This window comes from Phascolarctos cinereus, unplaced genomic scaffold (assembly GCF_003287225.1).
Source record: "Phascolarctos cinereus isolate Bilbo 61053 unplaced genomic scaffold, phaCin_HiC Scaffold_8;HRSCAF=390, whole genome shotgun sequence".
Classification (NCBI taxonomy): domain Eukaryota; kingdom Metazoa; phylum Chordata; class Mammalia; order Diprotodontia; family Phascolarctidae; genus Phascolarctos; species Phascolarctos cinereus.
The window spans coordinates 271593-297036 of record NW_027556291.1 but is presented as its reverse complement, the minus strand read 5'-3'; the positions used below and the strand labels follow the sequence as shown (position 1 = coordinate 297036).

General features: G+C 53.9%; 1 protein-coding gene across 2 annotated transcripts; it reads right to left on the bottom strand.

Moving 5' to 3' along the window:
• Positions 1–307: 307 nt before the first annotated feature.
• PHF8 (PHD finger protein 8) lies at positions 308–25444 on the bottom strand. 2 transcript variants are annotated; one of them, XM_020980043.2, is made up of 21 exons: positions 24836–25444; positions 19649–19734; positions 18862–18982; positions 18005–18165; positions 17433–17574; positions 16518–16704; positions 15437–15599; positions 14558–14645; positions 14124–14230; positions 13582–13673; positions 13032–13121; positions 12237–12542; positions 11836–11975; positions 10621–10799; positions 10219–10304; positions 9740–9873; positions 8979–9310; positions 8186–8266; positions 6921–7030; positions 5822–6149; positions 308–2196 (listed from the first exon to the last, which is right to left on the bottom strand). In XM_020980043.2, the coding sequence occupies exons 1-21, from the start codon at positions 25039–25041 to the stop codon at positions 2108–2110; spliced, it is 3228 nt and encodes a 1075-aa protein (XP_020835702.1). In that variant the 5' UTR covers positions 25042–25444; the 3' UTR covers positions 308–2107. The 2 variants fall into 2 exon arrangements, with proteins under 2 accessions (XP_020835702.1, XP_020835701.1); XM_020980042.2 differs by having other exon boundaries at positions 8186–8281; positions 24836–25441.

Below are 25444 nucleotides of genomic sequence, written 5' to 3'. Positions count from 1 at the left end.
AGAGGGAGGTAAGGAACGTGTAGCAACAAGAGTGGCAGGCCCCCACCCACCCAAAAAAAAAAAAGAGTGGCAGACCCTGCATGACCCTGGCCTGAGTTACTGAGCCCATCTCCCTCTCAAGTCTCAGGGGATGGGTCACGTCAGCACCAGGTTGGCCACGCCAGGTCACAAAATAGTTTCTGGGGCTATGATGAGCTTTTGAGAAATGGGGTTTCTTGTGTCCCTGCTCCATCCTCCTTCCCCTACTCAAGGAGCCTGAAGAAGGAAGGCTGCTGCCCACGCAAAGAATTGGAAGCCAAGTCAGTGCCAAGATATAACAAGTTTTATCTCTCTAGGAAAGGACGGATCTAAATAAAAAATATAAATTACATCAGTAATAACACCAAAATGGGGGGAGAGGGCCTCAAACTGAAAGAAACTGCCACCACCACCAAAGTCTGGCTGCGCGTCCGAAATACACAATCCTCCCCACTTCTAAAAATAGATTTCAACATGTACAGAAGTGTGGTGGTGGCTTGAGTGTGTTCTCTCTTTTGTAAAAATAGAATCCGGATGAATAGAAATGCTTTTCTCCTGGGCCCCCAGCCCAGCCGCTGGCTGGCTCTTTGGCTAAGGAGGGAGAGAGTCCGAGGCTGGGCTCCCTCCCTTGGGCTGTAACCCCCCCCCCAACGCTTACAACCTGAAAAGTCCAGTCCAACAAAGAAAACGGGCGCCCCCACTCAGCTCTTTGTAAGACAACTTGGAAGGAGGGGGACAGGCCTTTCCTTTACCGTTATTTGTCAACAACAACAGAAAAGCAAAACAAGGGGCCCCAAACCTCCAAAATAAAAAATGTGAAATCAAAGTATCCTGGGCAGAGCTGGTCCGCCCCAAACCAGGTGGTCTTCTGGAAGCAATTAGCTGCCTTGGCCTCTCTCTGCTCTGACGCCCACCTCCACGCAGGTGAGAGAAGGGAGCCAGGCTCTGGCCCATGATTAACTGGGACTTTAAGGGATGAGGTCGGACAAAGTAGACCAGTGGGCAGGGCTCAAGGATGACCATGCCCCACAGGTTTCCCTGCCTACCCCTGTTCCACCCAAGTGGCAGGGAGCTTGGGATGAGGGAAACAAGTAAAGGAGTGTGGTGAAAGGTGGCTGGGAGAGCTTGGGGAGGAAGAGATGGCCACACTTCCTCAGCTCCAAATCACCCAGCCCCATGGAAGCCCTACAGCTTCTGGCTCAGACTCTGAGCCAGTGGCCCTTCTGCTTACAGTATCCCAGTGGGGAGATGCCCCCCAGGTCCCTGAGTCATCAGGGCAATCCCAGCCACACAGAACAAGCAGCTGGAATGGGCCAAATGAACTGAGAGGTGGTTCCACACAGACTTCATTTCCCAACCCTGCCCAGTTACTCAGAGGGGGTATATTGAGATGCCCACCCCTGCCAACCCAGCCAAATTGGGCCTGAAGGGGCCAAACGGGGTCGTGAGTGGGGCAATACTTTGCTTGTGGGCGCTTCCAGGTGTAATGAGGTGATGGAAGGCAGCCTCTTCTGTGTCCAGTGTCACAGACCCGGCCCCTGTACAAGGAGGAGCAGGGCAGGAAGGCAGACCAGCCAACGGGGCTGGCTGTTCACACATGGCTTCTATACAGGCCACAAGAGGGGGCATGGCAGGAGCCTGTAGCAGGCTTCCTGCTCTCTTCCCTCCAAACTAGGTGAATGGGCCTAGACAAGGGGGAAGGCTAGCAAAACTGTTTAAGGAGCACCCGGTCCCCTTGCTCATGGGCCCTAACTGATTCAAACGGGAGAAACTGAAGGCCCCTCTGAAGTCAGACTTTACTCCTGCAGCCTCCCCATTCTCTAACAGGGCAGTAAACAGAAATAAAAGCCAGGAAAGGGCAAAAGGAAGTGGAGAGGGAGGCCAGTGAATGAAAGAAAGGCTAGGCTTCCTCCCTCCCTCTCTCCCTCCACTGGGGACATTCGCCTCTTAAGCCAGCTACCCCCCAAGGCTGGCCAGGAGGGCTCCAAAGAAAAGAGAAGTCTGACATGAGGAGTGTCTGCAAAGGAAAAAAAAAATGCAGCCTCCAAGGACCAGGAGACTGAAGCAGGGCCCTGCCAACGTGGAGGGCTCACAGCAGCAATTTGCCGTTTCTGTGGATCTTCAAGATGCGGCCAAGTCGCTGCTTGGCTGTGGCCAGGCCCTTCTTGGGCCGTTTTCCTGGAAGCAGAAGGAAAAAACGGGAAATGAAGGCCCAGGTGAGGTGGGTGCATCCTTTAATGAGTCCCAACACAAGGTCTCCCCACCTCCCCTCTCAGCCTGCAAGCTTCCATTTTCTTATATATGAAGTGGGGAAAATAAACTCTCTGGTACCTGCCTCCCAGGGCTGGTGGGAAGCCTAAATGAGACCCTGTCTAGGGCCTCCTTGAACACACAGGCCTCACCTTTCTCTGGCCTCTTGGAATACACATCTCTGAGGCTTAAAGATCCTTGGAGATTAAGTGTTATTAGCTCTACTTTATAGATGAAGAGCCTATGGGGCAATGACTTGGCCAAGGTCACACAACTAGGTGGATCTCAAGCCTAGCTTTGACCTTTAGGACAGGACACAATTCAGAGGCTGACTCAGAGGTGGGTCTCAGACATGCAACATGGGACCTTAGATCCCCCCTCTCACCTATGGAACGGCTCTATCACAAGGTCTACGTTTGTTGCTTCTCCCACCCCTGGTAGAACACCAGCTTCTCAAATGCCTGATTCCATCATGATATACACTCCCCTTGGCTTGAGGTCCTTGTCACAAACCTGAGCGCTGTGCCAGGGGCTGAGCCCCAAAAGCCAAAGGGCAGCCCAGCCCTGCTCTCAGAAGGCTTCACCTCTACTGGAATCAAACAGTTTGATGATAATCAGTAGGAGCAAACGTCTACAGAGCTCCTGCCACGTGCCAGGCACTGGGCTGAGTGCTTTGCAAACCTGATTCCATCGAATCCTCACAACCACCATGGGAGGTAAATGCTCTGATTGTCTTCGTTTTACTTAGTTTACAGGACACTGAAGTGGACAGGGGTGAAATGACTTGTCCAGGGTCATTCAACTGGTTAAGTGACTGAGGCTGGATTTGACCGCAGGTCTTCCTGACTCCAAGCCTGACACTCTGAGGTCCAGTCATTTTTGAGTTGTGCCCAACACTTCATGACCCCTTTTGGGTTTTTCTTGGCAAAGATACTGGAGTGGTTTGCCATGTCTTCTCCAGCCCATTTTACAGATAAGGAAACTGAGGCCAACAGGGTGAACGTGACTTGCTCAGGGTCACATGGCTAGTAAGTATCTGAAACCAGACTTGAAGCTCAGGAAGATGAGGCTTCCTCATTCCAGGCCCGATGATCTGGCCTCTGGGCCACTCAGCCGAAGAGACCTGGCAACCGCTTGTATGGGGGAAGAGGGGGGGCTGGAGGACAGCACTCAGTTAAGGATGACACCAAGGTTAGGAAACTGAGGGGATCATGGGAGAAAAAGGAGTTTGGAAGAGAGGTGTCAGGGCAGCTAGGTGGTGCAGTGGATAGAGCACCGGCCCTGAAGTCAGAAGCACCTGAGTTCAAATCTGGCCTCAGACCAAACACTTGACACTTACTAGCTGTGTGACAAAGGCAAGTCACTTAACCCCAATTGCCTAAAAGCAAAGAAAATAAAAATAAAAAAAAAAAGCAAAAAAGGAAGAGAGGTGTCTTGGGGGTGGCTCAGAAAGAGGAGATGCCTACAAGACAGACGGTGGGCCCTTGGTGATGTGAGTTTGAGAAAGACAGGAAGACCAGATGTGTAGTTCTGGAAGTCATCTGTACAGACAAATGCACAGGGTCACGAAGGTCACTAAGTGATAAGAATATAGAGAGAAGAGGACCTAGGAATAGAGAGTCAGTGAGTCAGTTGGTTGGCCAAGGAGCACTTACTCTAGGCCAGGCACAGTCATGGGACGTGATCTGTACAAAGAGCCACCCAAGGAGACTGAGGAACCGTCAGACGTGGAAGAGAAGCAGGAGTGAGAGAGGATCCAGAAAGAGGGAGATCAACAGTGTCAAGGGCTGCAGAGAGGTCAAAGAGAAAGAGACCCAAGAAAAGGCCTCCACTGGATCGGGCAACCAAGAGGTCACTGGTAATTCTGGAGAGGCAACTTTCAATTGAATGATGAGGTCAGGATTTAGAAGACAATGAAAGGAGAAGTCGGCCTGTCCCATGTAGATGGCTTTCTTAAGAAATTTAGCCATGAAAGGGACAAGAGATGGGACCAGGCATGACTGGATCAAATGGGGAATTTTTAAGAACAGGAAGAGACACGGGCACATTTGTATGCAGCAAGGGAGGAACCGGTAGATAGCAAAGGATCTCAGATTAGAGAATGAGGATGACAGTGGATTTAATCAGTTGGAGAGGTTGGTCTTAGCAAGGAGAAGGTCCACCTCTTCCTCAAAGACTGGAGTGAAAGAGGAGACAGCAGGAGACGATGGCAAGAAGATGTGAAATAAAGAGACTTGTGGCATGATCCTCACCTGAGAGGGTGGGGAAGGGGAGTGCTGTGGGAGGCTGGAGAAGGGATAAAAAAAGCCTGGGCATAGTCTCTGTGGCAAGTGGGAGGGCAAACCAAGTAGGGAAGTATAAAGGAGGGCCCAGCTGAGGTTATATAACATCCATTTGTAGTGGCCCTGATCACCTCTGTTTTGTGACTTTTCCAGCTTGTGAATAGGAGCAAAGGCAGCAGATGGTGAATGACACCCAAGGCCGGGTCTTGTCAAGGTACAATTGGCAAGAGAACAAGGGGGAAAGGGACATGAGGGTAACGGAGAGTTGAGAGAGGAGAGGGAATAGTGTGGCCATTGGTGGGGCAATGGATGTCCTGAGAAAGGACCGAGTTAAGAGTAAAGTACAGCATATCCGACTGCTTGCTGTCTTGGGGAGGGGGAAGGGAGAAAAATTTGGAATTCAAAATCTTATAAAGGTGAATGTCAAAAACAATCTTTATATATATAATTGGAAAAAAAAATAAAATACTATTAAGTAGGGGGGGAAAGGGTAAAGTACACTACTAGCTCCACTGGGGCCATGGTGTTCCACTGGATTGGGCCACTTGCTACTTGGTGAGTTCAAGGGGTCTCCAACACACTGAGTCTGAGATGTCCAAAATGCAGTAGCTGCCGAGGCACCACAGCTCAGGAGACAGATGGAAGCTGGGCGGACCCTCCACAGGGACAACAATTAAAACTACATCACCAAGAGAGTGTTGAGAGAAGAAAGGAGGGAATGGGAGAGCCTTGGGAGACAGACATCCACAGAAGGCAGGTTTGTTCAGGATGATGAGCCAGCAAAAGACACTGTGAAGGAATGGCTGGGGGCAGAGGAGAGCTAGATAGGAACTGTTCAAGTGATCTGCCTAAAGTCAAGGTCTGACCCTGTCATTCTCTTGCTCAATGACCTCAAGGGTCAAATACCAACTCTTTTGTTTGCCTTTTCAAGCCCCTCCAAATGATCTAACACCAGCCCACCTGGCCAGGCTGATTTCCCATTATGCCCCATTCCTGCCCAGAACATTAGTTACATCCCCACGTGCTTGGAATCCCTTTACCTCCATCTCTCCTTCAAAGCTCAGCTCATGCCTGAGGCCTCCCTGCCAGTTGCTAGGGCCTCCCCTAGAAATGACTTTGTAGTTTATACCAGAAACAGTAGGGGGCCATGGGAGCTCAGCACACAGGGGATGAACAAGGAAAATCACTTGGCAGCTGACCAATGAAGAGACTATCACAATGCTTCCCACAAGGCAATGCCTATAGGGAGGAGGTGGGAACACCTGGCTTACCTTGTGTAGCCTGACTCCCCTGGGAGCTGGCCGAGGGTCGCCGCTGAGACAGGAAGACACCAGGTGCCATGGGTGTGGTGCCTCGGTTCACCTGGGCCATGCCAAAAACACTGGGCCGGGCGGTGTACTCATGGTCAGCTAGGCTGCCAGCAAAGGGTTCCTGCTTGGGCTCTGTGGGTGGTGGTGGGCTAAGTGGCACAACTACAGGTGGGGGCACCAGCACAGGAGCAGCTGTGCCAGGGCCACTATCTTGAGAGGGTAACTGTTCCAGTTCCTTCGCCAATGGTTTCTTCTTGAAATATTTCCTCTTCTGGGCCCTCTGCTGCTCCTGAAGCACAAGGCAAATGGAAGAGAGAGGGTAGGGGATGTTGTCGAGAAGGCTAAGTGCTTGCTGTCTCATTCATCCGACTCAGACTTTTTAGCGCCACATCTGGCAGGACCTGTTGCATCTTCTGTAGACGCTCAACTGTTATTTCTCTCCATTGCACACACTAACGAAATGGAACAATTGCCCTGGTCCTGAGGCAAGAAGTATTCTTCAAAAAGTATTCTAAGTTACAGATGATGAGCTCTAGTGACTGATCCCTAATGCCTGGTGGGCCTCAGGACAGTGGCAGCATTACATAAAACTTCCTTGAAAAATATAAAAACCCAGGCAGCACCTAGGTGGCGCAGTAGATAGAGCACCGGCCTTGAAGTCAGGAGGACTTGAGTTCGAATCCAGCCTCAGACACATAACACTTACTAGCTGTGTGACCCTGGGCAAGTCACTTAACCCCTATTGCCTCCCCCCCCCCCCCAAAAAAGAAAAATATAAAAACCCTTCTGAGCTGGACAACAGTGGGCCTGCTCTCACCTGGCACCTCCAAGAAGACAGGCCCAGTGGAGTACCTCCAAATTTCAGAGGCCAAGTCATGACTCTGAAAAAACATCATCTGGCCAGTTGCTTCCCTTGACCCTAACCCAAAGCACACAAGCATGTAGGGTGGCCTATCTGGAAGGCTTCAGCCTGGCCATTTCCCCCACCTCCCTCCCCAGCCACCAAACACACAGGACAGCCCCCTGGTCAGCATGAGGAGCTGGGACTCTGGCCACCTACCTGCTGAGCCAGCTTTGCAGCTGCTGCAGCTAAACCCGTCTCAATGGAGGCCACACGAGTCCCCTCCCGAACAGGCCGGGCCTGCTTTGGGAGGGTTGGGGTCACACGGGCTGCAGTGAAAAGAGAGTCAATAGAGACAGCGCCCATTCTCAGGAAACAAGGCTCCTGCTGCCTCCGGGATGTGGCCCAGACTCCTCCCAAGCCCTGATCATCAGGCCAGTCTTGCTCTCCTTTCCATGTTGACCAGACACAAGTCAGGCCTGTGCCCATCTACACCTTTCACTCATCCCAGGCCTCCTCCTCTCCAAGATCCTCCCTGCCCTGTACCTACTGAAATGTGTGTGCTGCACCGACTTCCTGAACCCAAACCCCTGACCACTCCAGGACCCTCTGGTGCAGAGAAAGGGTACTGGGCAGGGAACCCAAGAGATCTGGACTTGAATCTCAACTTTAATCCTGATTAGTTATGGGAAGGAGAACCTGTGACCTAGTTTCCCTTACTCAAAACACAGGGGTGACAAAGGCCCACCTCCACTCCTGACCTCAGCTAAGGAATTTATTTTTTTCAACACCACAAAACCCACACCTACAAAGATAGTGGGAAATACGGTGCCTATCTTTCTTCCAGGTTCTGACTCCCAGGGTGTCAAAGCTAGAAAAGTTTTGTGGATATGCTTTGTCCAATGGTGGAATTTCTGGGTCAAAGTGTAAGGACGATTTAGTGATTTTTCTCTAATAATTGCAAATCATTTTCCAAAGCAGTCTGCCCAATGCAAAGTTCCACCAGCTGTGTTCTAGGGGTCGTACCTTCCTATACTTCTCTAACATGGATTCTTTCATTCATTTTGGTCACTTTCATGGGGGATAAAAGAACCTTTTAGCAATTTAACTTTTCTTAAGATATTCTAGAGCCAGGGGCAGCCGATCCTGGCATGCCTGTGTGCTCAGAGGGTGGCCTGGACATCTGTGAAGAATTTCTTGTATTTAAACATGGACAGACCAGCCTGGCCCTGTGGCATGCCAGAGTTGGCTAGCCCTGCCTCAAAGTCCCAACAATAAAGATAAAAGAGAACTGGACCCCTACAAGCAAATGCTCCCTGCTGCCTAACTGAAGCCCAGCATCCTTGTCACCACTCCCTCCCTGTGGGGCCGATTCAGTCAGCCCTGAGTGCTGAATTCACCAGAATCAGTGGCCCTGACCCCTTGCCCTAGCAGGGAGGAGATCAGGGCAGAGGCCCTTGTCTGGGCTGTAACCCTGAAATCACCTTTGGGGCTCCAGGGAGCATCATCTGTGCTCTTCCTCTTCCTCGGGCGCGATTTCAAAGCAGGGTCATCATCATCTGACTCTAGAGATGGGTAGACTGTAAGGAGGGGGAAGCCATGCTGGTTATTGAGCTTCTGGCCAATATGCAGGAGCCCAGACACTAAAGGTTTGACTCTGGGAGGAGCTGCATCACAAAGCCAAGCGTAGCTAGAGAAGTGCGGAGCTAAGCCTTTGGCCGCTTCCCTCCCCGGGTGCCCTGGCCTGGCCCTGCCATATCTTCCTGTCTCCTCAAGCTCCTGGTGGTCCTGAGCCTCCCCCCTGGGTCCCATCCCCTCAAAGACCTCATTCCACGCTGCAGGTATTTACACGTGTTCTACACGTGTTCTATCTCTCACCCTCCCCATTTGTTGCCCCGAGCTCCCCAAGACACTGGTCTCTCTTCTTGTGGAGAAAATGTCCATGCATACCCCTCTTCCTCCCACTCAACAGCTTCCTCTGAAAAATTCGAGGGGTCCCATATTGGAAGCCCTGCAATGGGAACATCTTGGCTTTCTGATGAACTGAAGGCTCAGGATTTGGGGCAGGGTCCAACAGGGTAGGGCAGGGGATAACAGAATGACTTCCCCAAGGTTCAGGCTGAGCTGAGCCATGCCAAATCACTATCCCTTGCTACCCTGGACACGATGGCCATAAAATGACAAACCTGGCCCTCAAACAAGCCTGGCACCTGACAGGCCAGAAATACACCCGGCTGCCCTCCCCCTCTTCGCCAGCCTCACTGGCCTTGTCCTTACTATATTCAGCGTCCTTGAAGCAAGCCCCCAGGCTTTCCTGTTCATCATCTAGGCTGGCCTCAGCTTCCTCTTCCTCTTCTTCCTCACTTTCAACTCTCTGCTGGACTGACTGCTTCCCAGCTCGCTTGCTGAGGGCCCGCTGGTTGGCTGGGGTGCTGGGGCCGTCAGTCTTCCCATGAGCAGAGATGCTGCTTCCACTGCCACTGCTGCCACCACCCTCCTGCCCTGCAGTCCACCAGGCCTGAAGGCTGGAGGCTGAGGAGGAGCGCAGGTTTGCCATACACAGCATCCCCTGGATAGCCTCTTGGGTGCTGGGGGACGCAGGGGCCTCACTGCAAGGGGCAAAGAAAAGTAGCTGAAAGAAGGCTTGGGGAGGGAGCCACCCAATGGAGATAGGCCAAGGAAGGGGAAAGCCAGTTGGGGAGGGGGCATCACAGAAATGAGGTGTCTAGGGGCCCAGCCTTTGCCTCTCTTCCCCAGAAGGTAACATTGTTCAGTAAGGCAGGGGGCCAGATAGGCAAATATGGAGCTCCCTAAAATCCCTGGGCTACCCCATCTGCTACACAGTCAGTCCTCTCATCCCCTTTCTCACTGTTCTAGGGTTTGCTTTGGACTTCTGCTGATGCCACGAATGTTCAATCTCCTTCGTTCAGTGGCGCAGGAGGCAGCTTGGTCTTTATTACATACCGAACCCAAGTGCCTCAGCCTGGGCATGAACTGTCTGACTGCCAGGGGAAGGAGAAACGCAGGCAGGTACTCACTTGAGGGCTGCAGAGTCGGGTCCCCCCACCTGCCTGCTGGCCTTGAGCAGATCTAGAATCCCTGTGGTTCCAGCACTGGAGCCAAGCTGGGCTTCCACTCCTTCTGCCAGGTCCTCGTCTGTTGTATAGTCCTCCTAGAGCAAACCGAAGGGGCAGGCTGGGCTTGCTCAAGCAGATTACATGCCATACCCTGGAATCCCAGGCCCTTTGCAAGGCAACTCCAATCTAGTCATCCCACCTTCTCCCATCCTCCATCTCCCCCTTTAATCCTTTCTTCATTTTAGCCAGACCAAATGCCCCTGAAGACAGTACCCTGTCATCTCTATGTCTTAGCTCACATCTAGGTTTTCTCCTGCCTTCTCTCCTCTCTCCAGCCCTATCATGGTGGATACTCTCTTGTGCCCTACTCCCCATAGCTGAGGCCTCACAAAATGACAAACTCCCAAGAAGTACCTAATCCCAGCTTACAAAGCTCCTACCTCAATGTCAAACTCTACCTCCCCTGGTTCCCGGATTCGGTTGGGGTCAGAGCAGGGCTTGGCACGAGGCAACTTCCGGGGGAATTCTAAGACACAAAGAGGAGGACACCTAGCCTCTTGCCTCTGAGCTGAAGGCAGGGGTGAGGGTGGGGGAGGTTCGGGGCATCAGGCAGTTTGGGAAGGTCTACAGTAGTGAGGGCGGGGCCTGGACTGGGCCGCACACACCACACACCCATCACATCTCTGCTCTAGTATCTTTTCTTTGTTGTTTTGTGGCTGTTTCCCAATAGCTCCTTGCTGTGAGTCCGACACCTCTGGGCAAATGAGCAGGATTTGCAGGAGAAGGCTCAAAGAAAGCTGGGGGGAATCGGAAGGGCACAGGGAAGAGGGAAGGAGACGCACTGGGTAACTTCTTCCTGGGGACCAGGACCTTCTTCTCCTTGCGAGGCGTCTCATCGATCTGCAGGTCTTCCTCAGAGTCCAGGTCAAACTCGCCCTTCAGCAGCAGCTTGCTCTTGGCTCCCCGTCTAGAGGTGCTCTTAGAATTCCGGGACCTGGCTGAGACCTTCGCCTTCTTGTCACTGGGTTGGAGAAAGCCAGACATGCACACGAGCACACGTGTGCACACACACACAGAGTAAACCAAGACACTGTCAGGGAGGCCTGAGAAAGCCAGAAGGAAGAGAGGCCCAACGAAGAGGCAGGACCCAGAAGAACAGAAAACTCTCGGCAGAGCACTCATTTGTAGCCTGAACAGATAGCGAGTGTCGGACCCTTTGGATCCCCTCCAACGGGGTCAATCACCCGGGGCCCTTTGGTGAGTGCGGCTGATTTCATCTGACCCGCAGGGTACCATTGCTCTGGGCAGCTGGAGCCCAGACAATCCATTTCCCCCTTGGGTGGGTGAGGAGGTAAAAGAGAAAGACTCAGGAATCATGTGAGCCTGAGCAATGACACAGCGGCTCACCCCACAGCCCTTTTCTTCTATTCCCTCCATTCCCTGCCTGCCTGTCTCTTTCCTTTTGAACCCTAAATGCACCTCCAAACTTACATGGGCATAACACAGCACTGAAGCCCGGATTTGGAACATATCTGAAATAGGCACTGGCTCAAGCTTAAGGTGCCTTGGTCACAACTGACAAATCCAGTGAGGTGGCCTGCTGCCTGCCTCCAGGTAATGCTGCTGGCTCAGGTTGCCCTAATTCCAGAGGCTCCCATCTCTAAAGACCCTGATATTTTGTTTGCCACGTGCTTAATTGTGCTATAGAGGCTGACAAATATCTGCTCTCACTAGCTCCCAATAAGCCCCAAGTAGTTCCTGACGTTCCACTGAATTCCAAGTGGTTCTAGGTGCCCTGTGACTGATGCTTGATTTCCCAAGGGATAATGCCCTGCCCTGCCCTCCCCTGGGTGAGCCACGAGAGAGTCCAGAGTGCAATTCCAGCTACAGCTCAGCCCCAGGAGGCTGCATTTGACAAGAGATCACTTGCTGGTGCCTGATGGCCACCCCACCATTTCCCCCACTTCAGCACAACAGAGTCTTCCAGAGTTCCTCATCATCTCCTGGAGCATTGCCAGGGCTTTCTGGCCTGTTCACCATTTCTGGGCCCAGCTCACCTTGCTGCTTTTCCATTGGCCAGCACTGCTGTAACTTGGCTCTCTTCAATATCAGGTTCTAGGTCCAAGTCTAGATCTTGGTCCGGGTCCAGCTCCAGCTCCTCCTCTGGGGGAGCCAAGCAGGTGTTTGCAACCAGAAACTGTGGAACAAGATGGCACTAGCTCAGCTGAAGCCCATCCCCAGACAACAGCCAAGAAAGTAGAGGGCTCAGCCCAAATGCATCCCCCTCTCTGGGTCTGTTTCCTCCTCTGTAAAATGAAGGGATTGGACCACAGCAGTTCTTTCTGAAGCTGCTGATGGATGAGAGCTCAGATACCCATGGGGTGTCCAGGGGCCCCCAATACACAAGGGCCTGAGACAACCCCCTCCCAGCAGTACGTGGGGCCTTAGGGAAGCCCACCTGGCCCTTGGGAGGGCTGCCCGCCTTCAGGGCCTGCCGCGTATACTTGTCCAGCAGACTGAGGTCCAGCTCACAAGGATCCACCATAGCCACATTCTCTCTCCCCTTGCGCTCTGGCTTCTTCCCAGCCTCCACCTTGGCCCTGGAGCTTCTCTTTTTGGAGCTGGCTTTGGAGGCCGGGGAAATCCTGGCAGTGGAGGCTGGAGGGCCAGAGGTTGGCTTGCTGGCCGGGGTGCCGCTGCCTGAGCCAGTCCTCTGGAAGCCAAAGGGGCTGCCAGTCTTTCCAATGTTCTGATGGAAGATATCCTGCAGAAAAGGCAGAGCCATTGGCTAACAGGGAGCCAAGCTAGCTGCACACTCATCCCAGGCCTATGTGGGAGAGTTCACATGGACATGGACATACATGTGCACAAGACCTGCCCAGCTCTCATATGTGGCCCAACTCATTCAGGCCAAAAGGACTGAATGAGGATTCTGTGATGGGTACATGTATGTTTGGTGCCCCCAAGACTGTTGTGAGCTGGCCCCAGAGAAAGGGAGGGAAATGCCTCTGGAGTACCAGAATCTCTGCCCCCTTTTCCATGCTTTCCACATCTCCATTCTATACAGGAAGAACGACAAGCCTTCTCAGCCTCAGTTTCATCCATCAAAGGGAAGAGACTAGAAACCAAATGCCCTCCCCCACCCAGAAAATGAACAGATAGCTTTGCTACTCCTTGGCATGAGAAGGAGGAGGTCCTAGGAGGAAGCAGAAAACCAAACCAAGACGGGAAACCTGGATTCCTGGGCCCTCACCTCTACCAGACGGATCTCCTTGGCCAGATCTTTGATAAGTTGGACTGTCCGCACAGTCTCAGGGATCTCAGCTTCATGCTCTGGCAAAGCCTGCAGCAAAAGAGGGTTAGGGACAGAGCTAGGTGACCTGGCCATGGTCCTAATCAGGGCTAAGAAATGGAAACAGTTCCAAAGTAGGGGGCAGGCCTGCCTCCCTACTGGCAGAAAACCCAAGCTGGACCTTCAGGGTCTCCTTCACTGGACTCTGAATTAACCACCCAAGGCCAGAAAGTAACCTTTGCCTCAAAGGCCCTGGTCCACTAAATGTGGAAGACTGTGGATGAAAGGGATCTTCTCTGCACTCCTCCCTGGCCCATGGGGTGGCGACCCAGACTATACAGGCCAGCTTAGACACTACTCCCTGCTGCTCCAACGCACCCCCCCTCCCCCCAGCTAGTTGTCTGTGCTGCAGTGAATCAGATGGACACCCTAGGCCCACTGGAGCTTGGCAGTTTACCCAGGAGTAAGTACAACACTCTTGGATGGTCATAGGAGGACCTTGGGAGAGTACCTCTTTCTTAGTCCAAGACCTGAAGGCCAAGTTCAAGGCTTTGGCTCCGTGGACTAGATATGAAGCAGGGTGTCTCCTGTTCTCTCGTAACCCTGTACGGAACAAAGAAGGGAAGACAGCCACTGGCAGCCGCCCTAGCACTGCCCCAAGTCAACTCTGGAAGACACCCACGCAGGGGAAAGAGGCCTGGGCTGAGAGCTCTGTCTGGGCAAGTTTCTGGGCTAAGTCCATTTGGAAGAAGCAGGTGAGGAAGACACAGAAGCAGGCAGCGGGGAGGGGGATATCAGCCCAGAACAGAAGCTCCTTGAGGACACCTACACATGCAGGGCAGGCCATCAAGTGAGAAGCAGGGGGGACTCTTAGCCCTCCAGACTGCAAAGGAATGCACAGTAGGGCAGGGGAGTCTGGGCCCAAACCATCGAGGCAGAAGCCCTGAGGAACGTTGTCCCCACCCTCACCCCAGCCCCCCAAGAGCCAAGGTATGCACAGCAGGACAGAGAAGGGACAGATGAACAGAGGGGAGACAAGAAGGGGCTCCTCACCTCGGAAGATGTCCAGGATGTGCTTTCCCACGTACCAACAGATGGTCTCAAAATTGGGGAACCTGAAGAGGTCGGCTGTACTCAGTCTCTTCTCGATCTCATAGGCCCTGGGGGGGGGGGGAAGAGGAAGGGGAGACAGGGCAGGGGTGTGAGAGAGGTCAGGTGAGCCAGATCCCTGGTACCTCACTCTTCCTTTCCTGTCCCCCCCTGGGCCCAGCACATCAGGCCACTGAATTGGGGTGGTCCCCAGGAAGCTAGGCTCCGTGCTGCTCGGCCTGAGGGGGGGTGGGCATTTGTTGGGCTCAGGCAGTGACTGCTGTCGGGCTTCTCCGTCCCCTCGAACCCTCTGCTTCGAATGGTCCCCATTTCGGGTTCGTGGCAGGGAGAGGGAAGGAAGGGCTGGAACCAGTGGCCAACCTGAGGCCTACACTCACTTGAGCTGCATCTCGATGTTGAGGCTATGTAGGAAGTTCCCTCCAAAGGCAAGGCAGTCCACGGGCGTCAGCACCGCATGGATCCAACCTGCCAGCACCACAGGAGAAAGTCACACCCGCTACAGGCTGGGCCACGACAGGGCCACAGGGACATAGGGCCAGGCTCAGGGCTCGCTCAAAGCCCTCCTCTGCTCAGGTCTGTCCTCTAACCCAGCTGGAAGCCAGGACAACCCCCACACCCTGGTGCCCCCTTCTCCCCCAATCTCCCACCGCCAAGGCCTGTGGAAGAAAGTCTTCCTCAGCTCCCCAATGATGGGGGTGGGGGTCAAGGGGCCCCAGGTCTGCTTCAGCATTTCTCCTTCTGGCCTGGAGGGAATATTCTCCCACCTGTTCACTCTAGCCATCATTGTGACCTAGTCCACTTTGCCCACGTCTGCTGGCTTCACCTCAGAGGCAATCCCTCACTGCCAGCACTTAAAGCCATGCCACGGAAACTAGCACAAAAGGCCGCACTTCAAACCTTCTGAGTCCCACATTCCTCACTGTGATCCCAAGGGCCACCACTGCTGAGCACCTCCTCCTTCTTAGAGCCCTCGCCAGGGACGCTGTGTTTTCCCACTTCTCTGCCTCTCCTGACTATCACCTTCACTGGAACCATCCCCAAGGGGTACATGTCCCCCATCATAAAGGCAGGTAGAGGGAAAAAGCTCCAACCTCCAGAGGGGTCACATAACAGGGGAAAAGCTCCTGTGAGCCCTAGACTTAGCCAGGGCCATCTCCTCCATGCCCCGAGGAGGGTCCTGGCTAGCCCTGATGGGGGAGGTCTCCTATAGGCAGCACCACTGCCTTCCTCCTTCCCCTGAGAGGCCCAAAAAGAACCTGTGGGAATGAAGAGCGTCTGGCCTTGCTTCACGGAGCATTTGTAGCACATGTCCACCTGGTCCCCAAAGAACATCTCTCGCTGGTTGGAGGAGCTGCTCCAGCACTCGAACAAGGACAGGTTGGCTAGGGTTGGGCGGATTAAGTAGAAAACCTTCTCACCCTGAAGGGGGGGGGGGAGAGAAAGACAGAGAGACAGACAGACACTGAGGGAACCTTGAGGAGGCAGCTGGAAGGGGCCTCAGTTTACAGACAAAGCAGCTGATGCACAGGGATGAACATGGGGTTCTGCCCCCAACAAACACCCCAAATTCAAATCAGCCCCAAGCAGCAGCTGCTTGGAAGGGTGGTAAATGGCAGGGCCAGGCCTCAGTCTGTCTGAATAGGCGGATACTTAGCTGCGTGCTTGGCCTTGCCACCTGCCTCAGCCCAAGAAAAAGATGACCCTCATGAATGTCAACAGTGCTTTGGGCAAAAGCAGCCCCTGCCAAGAAAGTGGCTGCCAAGAGAATGCGCTACTCTATGGTCTGCAGAAACTCGGCTCTCCTGAGAAGCCTTCTCCTGTCTGTCAACAGGCAATATCTCATGCCTTTTTGCCTAGACTGTCTATACTTCAAAGGAATGGCCTCTGCCTTTTCCTAAAAATCACTGCCAACTCCCACAAGTGGGTCCCTGGTTTCGTTTCTAACCCTAATCCTAACCCTAATTTTGGCCTTCCCAAAGAGGCAGGGGAAGGTCAGATTTCTGTTACACTGAGTTTCTATCACTCAGGTAAAGAATGACTAGGGAAGGTGGCCAGAGACAGACCCATAGGACATCGAGGTGGCCTAGAGCAGTGGACCCTAACCAGATCAAGGAGTTTCCTAACCAACAGGTCACCTTCGCAACGAGCACGGTCAAACCACCAAGTATCTGCGCATGACCTAGACAACTCCCTCAGAAACTGTACCCAAGCCTGGCCACCCCCTGAACAAACTGGGTGGGAGGTGGAACTGGGGGCCTGGATTATCCCTGGGAACAGTCACTCTTAAGCAAGGAAGCTTGCAGGAGCTGGAGCAGGGCACAGGGCCTTACCACCTACCCTGAGCACATGGTACCAGACAGAGGTGCCACCAAAGTCAATGTGGAAGTCCGTATAGCTGTCCCGCACACCCATGAGGCAGTACTTTTGCACGCTGGGCCGTTCAAACACAGACTCCTCAGGCCACAAGTTCTCCACCCAGGAGAGCTTCCGGACAATCTTAGGGGTCTCCACGAGATTTGAAAGCCTAGACACAGAGGGCTCAGGGTGTCAGTCATGACCTCGTCTTCTCGGACAACTGGGGGATTCTTAAGGTAAAGGGTTATAGATACAGAGAGGTGCTGGGTTGTCTGGTACTTTGAAACAGATATGCCTGAAAAGAATTTCCCAGAGTCCACAGGCATGTGTGGGGCAAAAAAACAGCTAGGCTCTATTGTTACTTGGACAGCCTTTTGCTGTCCTTGCTGGCCTACTTCCAATCTCCCCAGACCAATCAACCAGCCCCCAACCCCTTCCTGTTCTCCGCGAAATCTTGCCTTCGGCCATAGGGTTCTAACTCCCTCTCTGGAATCCTGGAGCAACCACTGTCTGTACTACGTGGTTTACCAGGCTCCTTGGCACACGTGCCCACATCATCACCCTCATTCTATGGAAAGCGAGTCCCCCAAGGGTGGGGGGTAGAGAACACTTTTCGTTACTGGCCCCAAATGAGAGCATACAAGGTTTTCAGCTTTCTTAGAAGGCTAAGGAAAATGCTTTGGGGCCAATTTCGCAAAATCTACTCCTAAGGACAAGGACTTATTCTGAGGCCTGAATGTTACTCATACTGAGCTCTGTCTTGGTACAGACACAAAAATCAATCAAGCAGTGGGCCTTTCCTGAGGGCTAGCTGTAGGCCAAGCCCTGTGCTGAGCTTGTGTGAGGAGGGGAAACCAAAAGAAACAAGTGCGGTGATCACAAGGCCCCCACACTCACCTGGTATCAGAAAACTCGAGGCTGATGACGTTGAGAACTTTCTCCCTTTTGCCACTGCAGTAATAACGCACAAAGTCCCCAAGTTTCATCTTGCAATCGGCCTGACGGGTCACATCAATAACATCAATCTCTTTGTCAGAACCTGGGGCAGAGGGAGGGGCAAGGTAAGAACTGGGCCCTGGCCGTCACGTCACCCTCCCCCACCTAGGAGGCAGCTCAGTGCCAGTTCTCCTCAGGGGAAAGCCCAAAGGCCTTCCCTCTCCCTGCACAAGCAGTCACTTCTTTAAAACAAAGAGCCTTCCATAGGTATCATCTTATTTTAGCTATGAGGTAGTTACTTTAAATACCATTCTTCCCTTCTGACAGATGAACGAAGGGTCAGAGAGGTCCATGGTCACACACAACTGCTAAGGCACATTGGCAATTAAGGGCTGGGTCCCTCCCAACTCCAACCCCCACCCCTTACCCGCCAGCATAAGGCAGCCTAGTAAGGAAGGAAGAGGCCCTAGCACGAGTCAGCACCTGGGCCGTCAGACTGCAAAGGGAGGCTTCCCTGAGCTCCAGCCACTTACCGACATAATACTCCACTTCCCTCACAGTGAATGCTGGGGAGGGCAGGGTCATCCCTAGGCCGTCCTTCTTGAGTACCAAAATAGGCACACTGAAACTGTTCTCTTCCAGGTACTCCACTGTCAGCTGGGCCCCTGTGGGCTTCAGGATCACCTCATCGGCACTGGGGAGACACAGAGGAGAGAGGCACATCACAATGGGGAAAGGCTAGGCCCTGGCCTGTGGCCATACTGGCTGGGCCCAGGGGCTACCTACGTCAGCCCCACTCAGCGCCAGGAGGCTGCCCCGGCCCAGCAGCCCTCATAGGCAGCACCACCTCACATAAGTGCCACACTCCTCTTCTGTCCTGGCGGCAGTCCTTTCAGGAGACAGAGCGAGCAAAGGCAGAAGTCGAAATAAATTCTAAGAAGCTGTGTTACCACTAGGAAGAGGCCTATGGCACTGAGACCCTGGAGCTGTGCTGTCGCTCTGGCCTAGAAATGGCAGGGGGCATGAGAAGCATCAGAGAAAAATTCCATCTTCAATTAGGCAACTACCCCAAGATGGAGGGAATCTATAAAACCTTCAGCTGCCTGAGACAGTTCAGATTCAGAGAAAGCAACACCCCCTTCAGGAAGGAGTGAGCCAGGGTGAGAAGCCAACAGCACCTTGGGTGAGGAGGGCAGGCATGGGTGATGTCCCCAGGCAGCCTCTCTCTGTGTTCTGGAATGTGCTACAAGTGAAGGCTGTGCCCCTTCTTAATGGATGTGTTCCAAGATGAGAAGAGGCAGTGAAGCACAGGTGCCGAGGGACATTCTGGCCAGGTCTTAGGGCAAGAGAGCCAAGGTACTGCCACCCACCTCCACCCAGATGCCCTCACCTGCGGAAGGGCCTTCCTCGAAGCTCCCGGATGAACATAGGACTTCCAGTCTGCACTGTCTTCCCAGCTTCTTTGCTCACCATCAGTTCCTGCACCTTGGGGGCCCCTCGGCGCCTTTTCACTGCACCAAGAAAAGTACGGAAAGGGGGCGAGGGAGGAAGAAACTAAGCATTTTTTAACTAATACACACACACACACACACACATACACCCCTACATCTATGTTTCAGTGCCTACTATGTCCCAGGCATTGTGCTAAGCACTTTACAAAGATGATCTCATTTGATCTTCACAACAACCCTGGGAGGAAAACACTATAAGGTGTTCTTACCACCATTGTACAGTTGGGGAAACTGAGGCAGAGGTGAAGCACCTTGCTCAGCATTGCAGCTAGTAACTGTCTGAAGCCAAATCTGAACTTGGGTCTTCCTGACTCCAAGCCCGGAGCTCCAGCCGCTGCCTTGTCTACCTGCCACCTAATGAGGCTGGGCTTGGGCTGGAGAGCTGAGCCTAGGGCCCTGTGCTCACAGCATGGGATGACCAGGCACATCCCACAGAGACCTGAGAATATTGGGAATCAGGATTCTAGACAGGTGTTGGACTTCCTAAAAGAATGGCATGGAAAGAAGATGGTGCTGTTCTACCCTGCCCAAAGCTGCTGGTCTGCTGAAGCGCCCCAGGTCCCAGTAACGCTCCCAGAGAATATAGGCCCAGGCAGCGGCAGCTTCCTCAGGTCCCCCCAACACTCACCCCCTTCTCTGTCCACAACAGGACAAGACTCGACTTACTAACAGAAGGCCCGTGGAGGACCTCACAATTGGGGCAGTGGTAGAGATCAATGTCAGCTGCTTTCTCCTCTTCTACGCCGACACAACTGGAAAACAGATGGAAACATCCCAACTAGTCCAGGGTTCAAGATGCTCTCCTCCAAGTCCCAGGGACAAGAGCCTTCTAAACGATAATGACACACAGAGTTGTGACGCGAGACCCATTTTTTACACACCACTACTCAGGTTTATCAAAGAAGTGAGCCGCAGGAGCCACACACAGCTGTTCAGATCTGTCTGTGCCTCCAAGGCTGGGACGTCTCAGTGTAGGAGGAAGCCCCTTTCCTGACACCCCTGGTTCTGCCTGCCCTCTGAGACCAACAAGGACAAGTGGCGACCTCCAAACACTTGAAGACGGCTCAAGAGTTCTCGGCATGAGGGGCAAAGGCTAATTGTTTTGTTACCTCCAGTAATAGAGGAAGGATGAGGTCAGCTGGGCATTTGTTCAAGTCATTCACCAATGAACATGTGAAATGGCCTGGGGCCATACACAGATCCTTGGGGCACTCCACTAGAGACCACAGAGGTGCCGACCCATTCATGAACAAAATGAACAAGCCTGAGCCCACCAGTTCAGAATGCTCCTCAAGGGCTTCCCCACAAGAACAACAAGAGGAGAATTTGGTAAAATCTCAGGAAACTCCAGTTAGTGAGTGTCCAAAAAGGAAATCAAGTTTGTTTGGTCCCAGCATGTTCTGGTGGGAAGAGTGCCAGCTGGCCTAAGCGGGAGAATTCTGCTGAGACCAACAGAGGATCAAAAGGAAATCGCTAAGGCACCTAGAAGATGTGTGATGAGAGCTTTCCACAATGCCAAGGGTCCTGTGGCTACTTAAGAGCCTAGGTCAGGGCACACGGAGAGGCCCTCTCAGTGTGAAAATGCCATGCAGGCTCTGAGACCCAATGGAAGGGGCCCAGGCCAGCCTTGCACACATGTGCCTGCCATTTTCAGGGATATCTCCCCTTTATATTCCCTCCTCAGGTCAAATGGGGCCCGGGACCCATTCAGAGCACTGGCAAGGTGGCAAAGGAAGCAGAGTCAGGGCCCCAAGGTCTAGCTGGACTGGGCCCAAGTGCTCCTCACAAAACAGAGCCTCTTCCCAGGCACATACAATACATACTCTGGGGAGACGATGGAGAAGAGGAGCTTCTCCCTATGGAGGGTGGCTGCCAAATCCTAGAAATTTCCTCGCCTCCACCAGAAATGCTAGGCTGGGGGAGGGAAACCCCTCCTGTCGAGGTGGACAGGGGAGAGCCAAGGTATAGCACCAGCAGCAGCCAGAAATGAACTGGACACATTGGACATCACCTTCTGAATGACCCTTTGGCAATCACAGCAGCTAGGAGGACCTGGGCTGGCCACCCTCAGTTCTTTAACTGCCACTGGGTCCTAGTAGGGATGTGGACTCTAGGACCAGAAGGGGCCTGCAGAAAACCAAGTCAAAAGGCCAATGAAAGGCAGGGAAGTGAAGAGGCAGTTCAATGGATGCAGAGAAAGGGAGGGAGAAGAGTATTCCTCATGGACATGCCACTGCAACAGGGGCCAGCCCTGCACTCAAGTGGGAAGCCACGTGGGAGAGGGGAGGTTTGGCCCTCTGCTCAAGGCCAGCACTCGGCTTTTAATGGCTGGTCACTCCGCCCACATCACTTCATCATTCTGCATTCACAGTGCAGGCTCCCCAGGTGTTTCAGGGTCAGCTAAAAACAGAGTAGGCAGCTGGGTGGTACAGTGGTTAGAGCGCCAGGCCTGCAGGCAGGGAGACTCAGCTTCCTGAGTTCCAATATGGCCTCAGACACTTAATGGACGTGTGACCCTGGGCAAGTCACTTCACCCTGCTTGCCTCAGTTTCTTCCTCTGTAAAACGAGCTGGTGAAGGAAAGGGCAAACCACTCCAGTATCTCTACCAAGAACACCCCAAATGAGGCCATGAAGACCCGGGGTACAACTGAAAACAACTTCACCGTGTCCACCCAAAATGGATTCTTGTGTAGGGTTTAACTGTGGCACTCTTCCCTGGCCTTTTTCCAAGTCGGACCTTTGAGGAACACCTTCTGGTGTCTCTTCTGAACCTGGATCTCTCCTGGGCCATTTCCACTGCACTGACCACTCTCTCCTCTTCCCATCGTGACCCCTTGATAAGCCAGTCCACCTCCAGACGTCCTCCTCTCCTGAATCTCTCACCTCCTTATATTGCCCAGCATACCCAGCCATCCCTCAGCCTTGGACCACTCTCACTATCAGTTCCCTTCATTCCTACACACAGGCTGCTGCATGGAAGGTGGGAAAAATCACGTCACTGTTCTGATTGGGTCACCTAAGCCCTCACTGCTGCTAGGCAATCCTACCATACATACCTCATCCACTGCCCACAAAGCCCTTTTCTCCCTCCTGAAACCTCCCATTTCCTAACTCCCCCCAGCTGAAAATCTTGCCTCATCCCTTACTGAATCAAATGGGCCATTCACTGAGAGCTCCCCCTTCTCCTCATCTCCTATTACTCAGGTGCCTTCTGCCCCCATCTCCTCCCTCACCTGTCTCACACAAAAAGATGGCCTTACTCCTTACCAAGAACCAGCCTCCACCTGTACTAGCCATCCTCCAGCAGAGCAGCCCCTCTGTCATCCCTGCTCTCTCACTCATCTTCAATAACTCCCCCTCTCCTGGCTGCTTTTCAACTGGCTCCAAACATGTCCAGGTCTCTATCCTCAAAACCCCCTCACCTGATCCTTCCATCCCCACTATTAGATCTCCCCTCCTTTTCTTTTTCTTTTTGGCAATTGGGGTTAAGTGACTTGCCCAGGGTCACACAGCTAGTATCAAGTGTTTGGTCTGAGGCCACATTTGAACTCAGGTCCTCCTGACTTCAGGGCCGGTGCTCTATCCACTGCGCCACCTAGCTGCCCCTCCCCTCCTTTTTGTAGCCAAACTCAAAATAGCTGCCTCTATTTTCTCTCCTCACACTTTCTTCTTGACCTTTTATAATCCAGCTTCCAATAATCTCATTGTTCCACTGTTAACTGTTGTCTCTAAAGTTCCTAGTGATCTCTTATTTGCCAAATCTAATAGCCTCTACTCATCCTTGACCTCTCTGTGGCCTCTGACACTGTTAATCACCCTCTCTCCTCCTGGGTCCTCCCTTCTCTCTAGTAGAGGTGCTTACATCACGGCCCTAGTGTGAAGCTCCAGCATCCTTACGTCAATCCCCATCCTTTTTTACTTCTCCATAGCCTCAGTCACCTCCTGGATCCTCCCTTTTCTCTAGGTTTCCAGGACATGCTTCTCTCCTTCTCTGTCTCTTTGCCGGCTCCTTCTCTGTCTCCCTCTAACCCTAGGGGTCCCCTGGGCTCTGCCCGGGCCCTCTGCTCTTGTCCCTCTATCCTACTTCCCATGGGGACCTCCTCAGCTCCTGTGGATTGAATGGCCAACTATCTCTATGCTGAGGATTCTCAGATCTCCCTTTCCTGCCCCAGCCTCTCTGCTGACCTCCGACCTCTGCCTCTCAGACACCTCAAACCCGACGTCCAGTGGGCACCTCAAACTCCACATGTCTAAAACAGAACTTATCATCTTTCTCCCTAAACCTTTCCCCACTTCCTACCTTCCTGGCCGCTGTTGTTTGTCCTCTGCTTTTGCATAAGACTGATAACACCACAACCTTGCAGTCGGCGTGCAGTGTCTGCTAACCCTATCCTTCCATATTACTGTGGAGGGCAACGCCATCCTCACAATGCTCCAGGCTGACCACCCAGGTCTCATCCTGGACCCCTCACTCTCTCACCACCATATCCAACTTGTTGCCAAGGCCTGTCAAGTTTACCTTTGCAGCATCCCTCATACACGCCTCCTTCTCTCCTCTGACCCTGCCCCCCACCCTGGTGCAGGCCCTCATCACCTCAGGCCTGGACCGGGGCATGTCGATGGGGGTGGGGGGCTCTGCCTGCCTCCAGTCTCCCTCCACTCCATCTTCCATTCAGCCGCCAAAGCGATCTTCCTAAAGTGCGGGTCTCACCATGTCACTCCCCTCCCTCGCATTCAGGATAAACTCTAATGGCTCCCTACAGCCTCCAGAAACGTACAAAATGCCCTGCTTGGTGTTCAAAGTTCTTCATCTCCTGGCCCCTTGTTACCTATCGACTCTTCTTACACCTCAGGCCCTGACACATCCTGTTTGATCCAGTAACAACGGCCTCCTGGTTATTACCTGCACAAGTTATCTGTCCACTCAGGGTTCCCCGTGCACACCTGCAATGCTCCCCCTCATCTCTTCATCTTGGCTTCCTTCAAGGCTCAGCTCAAATTCCACCCTCGAAAGCTTTTCCCCATCACTGCCCTCTGAGATTGCTCGCCTCCAATGTACCCAGCATCCATGTTTGCATGAACTCTTTACAAGTTATCTGTAACCTCAGAGCTTAGCATGGTGCCTGGCACACAGCAGGTACTCAATCAATGCTGGCTCATTAGAGCCTGCTCCTAGGACTTTAGCTGGAAGCTAGGATTTGTGACTTGGCTTCCTTTGGTTGGGGGTGTGTTTGGGTTCCCTCGCTCAGAGCGTTGCAGACTGGGTCCTTGGCTAGCATCGCTCGTTCTCCCCCAGAGCCCAATGGAGTAGAGAGGTCCAAGGCAGATTCCACTGGGAGCCCCCAGCGTCAAGGGAGATTAAGGGGAGCCTAGCACTTCCAGGTGATCCCCATACCCTCAGAATGGAAAAAGACAATGATGGGATGTCTGTGTCCCGGTGCCCGAGAGGGTGTGTCTTGGTGCCCCCCCCCCCAACGGGATTGGAATTCTGCGGGAGCTCATGGTGGCACAAGGGCAACAGGTGCTCGGTTGTGAGCAGGCAGCAGGAGGGCAGCCCCGCCTCCCGCTGCCAGGAGCTCCTCAATGCCAACACATGGCTCCCCGCTGCCCCCCAAAACAGGGCCACCCACCACAAGGGCCAAGGCAGGAAGCCCGGGGGGAGGGGGCGCCACGCAGCCCGAGAAGTCTAAAGGGGGACAGAGGGCCCGAGAGTGGGTCTTGAGGGAGGGAACACGGCGGAAGAAGCGCAGTGGGGGGGGGGACCCGCGCTCGCGGTAAGGGGCACGCTGGGAGGGGCGGTGCACGCTCGCGGGGGGGGAGTTTATGCTTGGGGGGGCGTCGGCTGGCCTCACCTGCCGTGAAACCAGTCCTGGCACAGGTCGCACTCGATCATGAAGCGGGTCACGTCGTAGGGCAGCCGGCACAGGCAGTAGACCGGCGGGGAAGCCATCTTGGCCCGCGCCTGGGCCCGCGCCTCGGCCCGTTCCTGGGCCCGCGCCCCCCTCGGGGGGCAGAGCTGGCCGCCGGAGGCCGGCGGCTGCGCGGGCGGCGCGGACATGGGCGGCGCGGCCTGCGGCCTGGGGCCCGAGTGGGCAGGCGGGCGGGCGGAGCCGGGCCCGGGTGCCGGGCGGGCAGGCGGAGAGCAGCGGGAGCGGCGGGAAGAGCGGCAGGAGCGGTCGCGGCGCGGGGGGCGAGTGGCGGGCGCGAGCGCGAGCGCGGGCACGGGCGCGGGCGCTCTCCCCGCCCCCCCGCGGTACGACGTCACGCTACGTCACGTCGGCGGCGGAGCCGGGCTCGACTCTCCTGCGGCCTTCCGGCTTGGCTGGGGCCCCCTCCCCAAGCAGGCGCGGCGGCGGCGACAGCAAGGACAGGGACGACGACGACGACGACGACGACGAGGAGGATCTAGGCAGCGGCCGCCTCAAGCCCAGGTTCCGCCCCCTCCCCCGGGAGGGCGTGGC